Genomic DNA, 10,574 nt, shown 5'->3' with positions numbered 1-10,574 from the left:
ATCAAATTTAAAAAAATAAATGGAAAAAAGAAATTACACAAAATTTTTAACATTTAAAAATTACTTGAGAAAAGGAGAACAGAAGAGGGAGGGGGAAAAGGAAAAGAAAAAGAGTAGGGGAACTAAAATGAAAAATAGGAAGAAAAAGAAAAAATAGGAAAAGGAAAAAGAGGGGGGGGAAGAGAAAAAAAGAAATAAAATAAAAAAATAAAAAACAAAAAACAAAGGGAGGAAGCGTGGATAAAATCTGTTCTGTTTTTGTAAATCAGGGGTTTCACTGGTTTGGAAGCACCAGATCGGTGTCCCCCACAGGGAATGTCAGACACCGGTGGCGAGTGCGGACCCCCCCGAGGTCCCCGCCGGCCCCGCGGCCGCTGCCTCCCGGCCGCCCCGTCCGGCCTGAATGGGGCTGGGCGGGAGGGGGCGTGGCTGGGGGCGTGGCCTGGCCGGTACGTCCCGCCCCGCCCCGCTTCTGACCAATGGGAAGCATCGCCGGCGGCCACGTGGGGCGGGACGAGTTCCGAGCCGGGCAAAATGTGAATGGGCGCGGGGGCGGCGGGCGGGTAGAGCGGCGCGGTGCGGTGCGGGGGCAGCCCCAGCCCCGATGTGCGGGCGGCGGCGGCGGGCCGCGGCCCCGCTCCGCCCCGTCTCTGCCCCGGGCCCCTGAGCGGGAGGAAGAGGAACGGCAGGAGCGGCGGCAGGAGCGGGAGGAAAGTGGTGGCTGCCGCCGCCGCACCGGCATGAGCGCGGCTTTCCAGCCCTCGCTGATGATGATGCAGCGCCCGCTGGGAAGCAGCACGGCCTTCAGCATCGACTCGCTCATCGGCAGCCCCCCGCCGCCAGCCCCCGGCCACTTCGTCTATACCGGCTACCCCATGTTCATGCCCTACCGGCCCGTGGTGCTGCCGCCGCCCCCTCCGCCGCCCCCGGCGCTGCCGCAGGGCGCCCTGCAACCGGCGCTGCCCCCGGCGCATCCCCACCACCACCAGCTCCCCAGCCTGCCCACCGGCTTCTGCTCCAGTCTGGCCCAGGGCATGGCCCTCACCTCCACCCTCATGGCCACGCTGCCCGGCACCTTCCCTGCCTCTCCCCAGCACCAGGAGGCCGCCAGGAAGTTCGCTTCCCCCGGGAACTTCGAGAAAGCCGAGGGAATGCCCCCAGACGGCGGCGGCGACGACGGCAAAGCCTTCGTGGGGAAGGACGGAGCCCTCCTGCCCTACCCTGCCGCCGACGCCGTCCAGGCCTCCCTCGGTGAGTGAGCGCCAGAGCCGTCGAAGTGGGGAGTGGGGTCCAGCTCCGCGCATCTCCTGCGGCGGGGCGGGATGGGGGGGAATCGGAGGAAGGGGTGGTCCCGAGAACGGGGAACCCGCGGGAGGAAGTGGGGCTGAGCCCCAGGGTCCGCTGGCCGCGAGGCCGAGGAAAAGGGAGATTTCGAGCCCCTGCCGCTTGACAAAATAATAAACCCAAGCCAAGAGAAAGACATGCGGGGCAGGGGGGAGGGGGGTGGGGGAGAGCAAGAGAGGAAGAAGAAAACAAAACAAAACCAAAAAAAAAGGCAAAACCTCCTACCCTAAACCCAACCGAACTAAACTCGGCAGTTTTGGGGTGCTGGACCTGCAGGCCGAGGGTGGTGGTGGTGGTGCGGGCCAGAGGGTACCAAATGCTAACGAAAGGCCTCTGCTTCGCTTCCAAGCCGGGGCTCTGCGGGGCCAGGGGAAGGAGGATACCAAAGGAGACGATGATGCGAAAGGCAAGGAGGAAAGTTTCTCCATGGACAGCGATCTAGACTATAGCTCGGACGACAACATCCCCGGCCAGGCTGCTCACAAGGAAGAGGACTCTGGCAACGCGCTAGAAGAAAACCCCCAAAACCCTCCTAATTCCACCAACACCACGTCCACGGGCAAAAACCGGCGAAGGCGAACAGCGTTCACCAGCGAGCAGCTGTTGGAGCTGGAGAAGGAGTTTCACTGCAAAAAGTACCTGTCCCTGACGGAGAGGTCCCAGATCGCTCACGCTCTCAAACTCAGCGAGGTGCAGGTGAAAATCTGGTTCCAGAACAGACGGGCTAAATGGAAACGGGTCAAGGCGGGCAACGCCAACTCCAAGACAGGGGAGCCCTCCCGAAACCCTAAGATCGTGGTACCCATCCCGGTGCATGTCAGCAGGTTTGCGATCAGGAGTCAGCATCAGCAGCTGGAGCAAGCCCGACCCTGATCTCTCCCTTTACGCTCAAAACCACAAGTTTTTGAGGGGAAAAGTTTCCAAAATGCGGTTGAAAACCAACCCACCCGAGAGAGACGGGGGGGTGAGGGGGAGGGGGGGAGAAAGAAAAAGAAAAAAAAAAAGGAAAGAAAATAAACAAAAAACCCGACAAACCTTGAAGCAAACAACAGTCGCCAAGAAAAAAAAACAAAAAACAAAACTATCCCAGGCGAGTGCACGGCAAATCTCTGCCACGAGCGAACTTCAGAGCGAAACTTTCCACTCACCGAGTCAAGAGAGAGGCTTCGAAGGCGGCTAGAGGTTCGGAAAATGTTTTTTTGGTTCGGAGCAGGAATATCGGACCCTGAAAGAGACACACATATTTATTATGCCGCTGCCGCCCTTTGGACATCCTGGTGCTGCCCTGGCTGCGGTGAGGACCACAGATGCGGCGTCGGATCCAGCAGCGATTTGCCCCTTGTTCCCCCCCTCACCAGCAGAGACACCCCCAGCGATACCCACCGCCCACATTTAGCCATCTGGGGGGGGGGTGGCGAGGGGGGGAGCAGTTGTTTCTTATTGGGGGCGAAAGGTAAAAAAAAAAAAAAAAAAAAAAAAAAAAGAAACCCTATAACAACAGCGACAAAAAACAACCCAAGAAAAAACCGACAATAAAACAAACAAAAACCCCCCAAACAAACAAACAAACAAAAAAACCAAGATAACAAAAACCGAAAGAAACTACGGGTTTCATTTCATGCCTTTTTTGTTTGATTTGATTTCCGATGGCTGAGTAGCAGGCACTAAGGACGATTTTTAAATATATTTTTTGCCTGGCTTTCTGTCGATTTGGTTTGCCTTTCCTACTAAGCCATGTTTAAAAGAGAGGGGGGAGGGGGGGGAGGCACGATCTTCTCTATTGTGTTTAATTTATTTCAATGTAGCTTATTTCCTTCTAAGTTATGAAATTTAAAAGCAAACTAAGTCTTGTGAATAAAAATCGACAAACAAAGAAAAAAGATTAAAAAAAGAAAAAAGCCCTCCAGTCCCCAGCTGTTCTGTCCCGCATTTGGCGTTGAGCTGATGCCCCTTTCGCCCCCTCCCCCCTCCACGATGCTGCTCTCGCCTTGTTTGCGAAGCCTCATTTATTGTCAGGGAAAGAGGGGGGACGGGCAGAAAGTTTCTTATTTTCTTTCCGGTTTTGTGGGGGTTTTTTTGTTTGTTTGTTTGGGGTTTTTTGTTGTTGTTTTTGGCTTGGTTTGGTTTTTTCGGTGGGTCGGAAGGCTGGAAAAAGCCTTTTTTAATGCGAAGAATAACTGTGGATGGCCTCGGGGAGAGGGGGGGCAGGGACGCCCTACATTCCTCGGCCCCGCAGCCGTCGGGCTCCCAGTCCCATACTTTGAGGGGGGCCAAGCCGGTCTCCCCCCAGAGCAGCCGGGGAGGGAGGGGGCGGATCGGGCCCTGAGGGTCCCGCATTCCCCCTTCGCGTCCCTTTCATCAGCTTTTTTTTTTTTTTTTTTTTCTTACCCTATTTACGCATCCTCTCTGCATCCGTGCCGGTGAAACCGTGTGGCCGCCGGCCGTCGGTGGTTATTCGGGATGAAAAACCGCTAATTTTTCGAGGAAAACGGGGGTGCGGGGGGGATGGCTATTAAATTAGACTAGAGGGTCAACCGGGGGAGTGATCTTCTCCCGAGGCAAATCAAAGCTCGGCGGTGGTCATATCGTCTATTAATTATTATTGTTTTGTAATAGGAGGGCTGGCGACGGTTCCGGGGTGTGGAGAGCGGGGGTGTCCCTGCTCCCTTCTTCCACCTCACTGACATGGACCGGCCCCAGGCAGCATCGCTGCCTGCTCCTGCCTATCCCTGCCGGCTCCACGGGCAACGCGGGCACCAGCGGAGACCCGTGGGTAATTTCAGTCTTTTCGGCAGCCGCCGTCACTGCCTGCTTCTTTGGCTCCTTAAAAAAAAAATTATTAAAAATTATAATTAATTATTATTATAATTTTGTTACATTTTTTGCGCAGAACACTGGCCCTTCTCTCTCTCCCCATCCTTCCCGGGCTTCCCAGCGCTGATCCTCTACGGTCGCACTTTTTTTTTTTTTTTTAATCTTTTAATCTAATATATTTTGATTTGCTTTTGCTGCAAAGCAGAGCAACCCAGAGTTGGTTCGGGCGACCGGCACCCCGGCTGTACCCCCCACCATAGAGGGTGTTGTATTTTAGGGAGGAGCAGCTGCTCCTCACCCTGGGAGCCTGTCCTGCCCCTGGGGCACCCCTCCTTCTCCAGTATCTTCCCCTGGACGCAGGAAAGTTATTTGCTCCGCGGGTTGGGGTCCCCCCTAGCCCCCCCTCAATCCAGGAGAGGGGCTCTGGGGCTGGAGGAGGGAGCCCCGGGCCGGAGGAGAAGGAGATAAACAAGAGAGGGGGTTGATAACTGTCATCATCACCATCATCATGGCTTTCATTTGGCTGCCTAATGAGTCAGATCACAGGCAGAGAGAAAAATTGTCAATCGCCCAGGCTCTAATGAATTTTTTTGCAAATTGTAATCAAGCCAGGCCGTCTCAGCTCGCTGATTAATGAGACCCAGGAGGCCCGGCCAGCACCTCAGCTTTTTATTCCATCCCGTCCTCCCTGCACTAAATTAACAGCAACTTGTCTGAGCTTCAAATTAACTCCCAATGATTAATTCAGATGCGGGGGTCTGAAGAATAGCTCGTCCTAATAGGCACTGGCCTCTGATGCTGTTTAAAATTAATACACTTCCCCTTTGGCTGCCGGCTTTAATCCAAGGTTGGGTTTTGACATCACTATATTTGTTGTTACAATAAATTCCTCTTACATCTGCAGATCAAATAATTGCACTGCTCGGGAAGCCCAGCAGAAATCCCGGCCCGCTTCGCAGCAGCCCAGAGTCGGAGGGGAAGGAAAGCTGCTCGCTCCTCTCGGCCTCGTCTCCAGCCCGCCTTAAGGAAAATTAAAAAAAAAAAAAACTTTTTTTTAAAAAACAAAAAACTTAAAAAAAAAAAACAACAACCCACCCCCCAAAAAAAACCCCCACCACTTAAAAAAAAAAAAAAATTAAAAAAAAAGCCTCCAGCCACCGCCACTCAGCAGCAGCGGGATGCGGTGGCCGGAGGATGCCACCCTTTTCCGACGGGGCGTGGAACGCGCCGCCTCCATCCGAAATAAGACATCACAGCTTTTAAATCCCCCCCCCTCCCCCCGCGTCTCAGCAGCGACCTGGCAAACTCACCGCATGCCAGGGCTGCCGCAGAGACTGGACAAACTCAGAACATGCCAGGGCGGGGGGAGGGAAGGAAGAGTCCTGCTGCAGCCCCCCTTTCCTCAGAGGGGGCAGCTTTGCCTTCCACCTTGTTTCTGTTTATATTGACTTAATTGGTTTAATTATTTCAGCTGGGACGGGCCGGTCTCCACTTTGTGCCTCTTACTTGCCCCTCCGGTTCCCGGGGATACGGCAGTCCTGCCAATAAGGACCCCTTTGTGCCCGGACAGGGGGTGCCATTACGGTTATCCCCCCCCGAGCATCCTCCAGAGCGTGGCGAACCCCTCCTGCGGGGAATAACCGCCCCGAGGGATGAGCATCATCCTCGATCCCAAAAGGCTGCACATTATCCCCAGCCAGAGACTTCCACCACTCCTGACTTGCTGTCTTGCAGGATCAGACCCCCCTCCCCGGGCTTCTACCGGGCTGTATCCATCTTCATCGCCGAGGAGGAGAGTGACGAGGCCGGGAAGCAGCCGCCAATACAAATTCCTGCCGTCACCATCATAAAGCACTCGGCACCCTGACACACAAAAGCAACACCATATGCACCAAGACAACCTGTATGAATTATAAATTGCATCATAAAAATTGATTGCCTAACCCAGCCCATCAGGAACACATGTCCGGGGAGGGAGGTGGGGGCACAGGCACCATCCCCGCGTCCCGGTGCGGCTGCCCCATGGTGAGAGGGTATGCTCCGGATCCTCCGTGGGTACGACGTCCCTTCCTGTCGTCCCCCTCCCTGCGGGATGCTCGCCCGCCCCTCGCTTGCTCTTTTCTCCCTCCCGCTACGCCTGGCCCAAAGAGAGCCTTAATCTATTTATTTCAAGCCACTTCATCCTCTCTCTCGCTTTTGTCCCGGCCCCAGCCTCTGGCTTTGTGGCAGGATCGCTGAGGTTTTAAAAGCCCCTTCCCCTATAGTTTGAGGTCTCCTTGGCTGCCTGAATGACAATGGCTCAAACAGGATTACACTGACCTGATCCCATTAAACTCGCCCACCGAGCTGTGCCGCCCTCCCTCCGCTTCGGCAAACTTCCTCGCCCAACTTTCCCTTGGGCTCAGCCGCAGAAGAGAAGGGGAAGGTCGCCTTTCCGAGCAGGCCTGATGGAGGAAGGAGGGATGGAAGGTTGTTTCTTGTTTGCCTTTTTTTTTTGTTTGTGTGTGTTTGTGATTTTCTTTTTCTTTTTCTGGAGCTACGTGGATTTTAAATTTCTGCTTTAGCTCCCAGCACCTCGGCCACAAAGCAAAACGCAGTTGTCGCCGGGTGCTCTGACTCGCAGCCCCGGAGGGAGATCGAGTGCTACAGACAAATACAGAGCAGGGTACTTGAGCCGTAAGCGAAACTCTTCGCTCTCCCTTTGACATAGGCAACCCTGCGGGATGCTTCTCCTCTTCCTGCAACGCACCCGGTGCGAAGAAAACCCCGGGGAATAAAGAGCTTGAGCGAGGGCTGGGGAACCCCGATAAAGCCACCCGAACCTCTCGCAGCCCATGTCCCGTGTCCCAGGGGAATCCGTGGCCGGTCCCGGCAGGGCTGACTCGATAGCGAGTCTTCCCTCCTTGTTCTTTCCGAAAGGAGCGGAGGAAGAGGAGCGCAGCTTCGGCTGAACGATGCTTCCCTCGGCGGCGGGCACAGGGAACCGGGATCGGCGGCGTTGCCCGCTGCCAGAGGATGCTTCCGTGCTGGGGCACCGCCACCAGCTGCGGAGGAAACGGGCGCCTGGAATTAATCCCCTTTCGTCCCCCGGGAAAATAATTACAAAGCAGGGAATAATCTAAAAACGGCAGTAAAATGTAGGGTGTTTACGCTGACCTGCCAGGATGACTGAATTAGTGGCAAAGGGCCTATTGCCGACTCCGGGGGAGCAGTTTTAATGCTCAAATCCTATTAATTAACAGAGTGAGAGACAAACCAGGGACTACCGTCAATAATTTCCTAGGAGCCTGTTACCAACAGCACGGTACTGCAGCTTACAGAGTAAATGCATGTTGCCAAATGCCTGGAGCTCTTCCCTCTTCACCCCCTCCAAGCTGCTATAGAGGGTACCAACACTCCATAAATGATCTCCCAAAAAGGACCGTTGGCAGTGATTTATAGTTTGGTTTTTTTGTTTGCTTGTTTGTTTATCCTGATGCTATCTGGGGTGACAAAACCTGCATCTGCCCCAGTCTGAACAGAAATCTTTGCTGTTTTTCTTTTGCTCCCAGTCCCGTTTAATTCTTGCTGCAAAAGCATCTGAATTCAGAAGTGATGCAAGAAAATGGGGCCATAGCCCCCAGATCCTTTTGAGACACATCTGCTTTCCTTGTTGGTGTTCCCCAAACAGCCATGGGCACAGTTATACAACTTAAGTAATTGTGGTGGGGGGTTTTGTTTTTTTTTTTTCTTTACCCAAAGCAGCCTTGGAAGACACCTAAAGATAGACAAAACTGGTTTGGATTTTCTTCACTGCTTGGGGGGAATGGGGGTGAACACCTCTTTTTTATGGTTGGGCTGAAATTCCCTCTTCCCTTCTCCAACCATAAAAACTGACCTCCAGAATGCAGCAAAATACCCCAAACACATTGCCAAGGATCAGTCCAAAAAGCTGCCCAGTCCAACTGGCACCAACAGGGGCAGCTTTCTGTCCCCAACCTGATGTTGTTCCTTCTGTCTGGAGAGGACTGCTGATAGCAAAGCCCTTCTGCAAACCCTCTCTGCTTGTAGATCTGCCACCCAGAGTCCAGCCCTTACAAATAGCCTGTTTGTTGCTAAGAAGCCACTTGGGCTTTCATGAACATCGTTATTACCATGGTCTAATGGTATCTATCAAAAAAATTGTCTTTCTGAATTAGAGTAATGGTCATTTTCAAGACACACATCTGCACTTTTTTTTTAAACAGATGCTTGGCTCCTATTCCCCCCTCCCCCCTCAACTATTTTCTTATTTCCCCATTTCCAAAGCAGCAGTAAGTTCCCATGAAATAAGGGTAATAAGAAGTCTTTCTCTAAGAGAAATTGTTAATTTGGGATTTATAAAGGACTTTCCTTAATGAATAATAGTTAAGATCAATCTGTCTTCCTGTCTCATTCTGCAAAGTAACATTTATAAAGTAAGGTGATCCCAATTACTCCCTCTAATAACACTCTCCAGCAAGAGATTTCAGAGCCATGAAACTCTCCTTCCTGCCTGCCTGTGCTCCCCCTTGTGCCACGAGTGTCAGAGCTTCCTGGCCTCATCCAGTTCATCATCCTCCTTCTTCTGCCTGCCTGGACCACCTCCATCACCTGAAAACCCCAGAATGGGACACTCCACAACCCCCCAAGAAGGATGCTCCATCCAGCCCTGTCATGGCTTGGCAGGTCTTGTCACCCTGTCATGCCTGTCTTGTCACCCAATGTTGACACCCACCCACCACCTGGCTTATCAGAGAGAGGAGACTGAGAAATTACTTGATTTTTGCCTATAAGTGCCTGCACAGGAGAGAAAATACTGTCACTGAAGGGCTTTTGAATAAACAGGAGGACAGCAGCATGGGAATCAGTGCTGGCAGCTCAAGCTAGACACACTTAAATTAGACCCAATGCTTTTTAAAAGATTTTTGTTCTTAAAATCTGGAGGAACATGAAAGATCAGAGCCAATTCAGAAGGTGTGAGGGGTCTTCTCCAGCCCTTGTGGCCTTCAGCTCGGGATTGGATGTCTTCAGGGAAGATGCTGTAGCCAAGTGTAGGGTTTTGTCACAGCAGGTGTCTTCTAAAGCTCTTTTGCCATGTCCTCCCTTCCATCCTGTCTTCCTTCTCTTTGGGTCCTCTCTACATCAGGGTGTGAAGGTGTGGGAATCCCATCCCCTTCCTTCCTTTGCTTGGTGAGACCCCACATCCATGTCGTCCCCATCCCACATCCTGTGGCTGGTGGGACTTCTGGAGCTGAGGGAAGGAAACTTCCCACCCTCTTCAATTCCCAGGCCCTGCTTCCCCACTTCCCCAGCCCTCAGGAGAGAGGCAGCTTCTGCTGTGGCACCTGGTGCCTCCCTTTCTCCTTGACTCTCCTCATGACACATTCCACATCAGCCCAGAGATGCAAACCCAGGAAACATTAAACATTAACATTCCTGCTACTTTCAGGGGAAAAGAAGAATCTAGAAAAAAATTATTCCTATTTTAAAATAAATTCTCTTTATCTCACCTTTGTGCAGCTGAAGGGAACTGAGAAACGCAAGTTGCAGAAGCCCTGGTCTAGGTCACCTTCAAAAGAGGTGACCCAGGGATGACACAGCCTTGCTCACAAGGACAGTTTTTTGGCAGGGGTCTGAGCTCCATCATGCTGCCAGCCTGCAAAAGGCAGAATATGCCACTTTTCTGTCCTCGCCTGCAAGCATCACCCTCCCTCTGGGCCCAGTGCTGGGAACTCCTTCACCCCTGGGGAGGGCACATTGTGGCCCAGCCCAGGCCATCCCTGGGCAAATCCTGCTGGCATCAAGAAATGCTGGAAACTGAAATCCCAACATTATTTGCTCACCTGGCACAAACTTCAGCACTGCCAGGATTAACTGACCAGGCCAATTAGTGGCAGCCATCAGCCAATAAATAAATTGGAACCATCTTCAGACCTGATTAGCTTGCTAATTAAGCTCAGTTACAGGGAAATCTGCAGTCAATCAGCCTGGCCATTACCAGTTGGATCTGCAGATCAGCAACTGGAGATGCAGAGTCTCTGACAGGGAGGAGAAGAGCTGGGGCTGCAGGAGAGGTGGTGTTGAAATCTGCTTTCCTCAGCAGCAACTGGAGCAGCTCTCGGGGCCTCCCAGCTTCCCTGGGCTCCTGCCCCAGTTCTGCCAGGGCATTGCTTGGCAGTACAATCCCTTTCCAGCCCACAAACTCCCCCAAAACACAGAGTGCCTCCAAGAACAGCTCTTTTGGAAGGGTAAACACAGGGATGAATGGGTGTGGGGGGCAATTTTTAATTTCAGCTGGGCCAGGCTTCTTATCTCCCATTTCCCCCACCAATCTCACACCTCAATTTTGGCTCCCAGTCCCTCCTTTCTGACACACAGCTGGCATTCTGGGGGCCCACACCACAACACTGATGGAC

General features: G+C 52.8%; 1 protein-coding gene across 1 annotated transcript; it reads left to right on the top strand.

Annotated features, from left to right (window-relative positions):
* Positions 1-740: 740 nt before the first annotated feature.
* Positions 741-2,261, top strand: GBX2 (gastrulation brain homeobox 2). The gene is made up of 2 exons (XM_030454479.1): positions 741-1,251; positions 1,694-2,261. The coding sequence occupies exons 1-2, from the start codon at positions 741-743 to the stop codon at positions 2,215-2,217; spliced, it is 1,035 nt and encodes a 344-aa protein (XP_030310339.1). The 3' UTR covers positions 2,218-2,261.
* The last annotated feature ends 8,313 nt before the right edge of the window (positions 2,262-10,574 follow it).

Source organism: Calypte anna, chromosome 7, assembly GCF_003957555.1.
Source record: "Calypte anna isolate BGI_N300 chromosome 7, bCalAnn1_v1.p, whole genome shotgun sequence".
NCBI lineage: Eukaryota > Metazoa > Chordata > Aves > Apodiformes > Trochilidae > Calypte > Calypte anna.
Note: the sequence above shows the minus strand (reverse complement) of the source record. Positions and strands in the feature narration are given on the sequence as shown.

Excerpts from the sequence above, each read along its gene's own strand:
- GBX2 (XM_030454479.1), top strand. The coding sequence starts at position 741 with ATGAGCGCGGCTTTCCAGCCCTCGCTGATGATGATGCAGCGCCCGCTG. Across the intron at positions 1,252-1,693 it reads CGCCGTCCAGGCCTCCCTCG|CCGGGGCTCTGCGGGGCCAG; the intron begins GTGAGTGAGCGC and ends TTCGCTTCCAAG.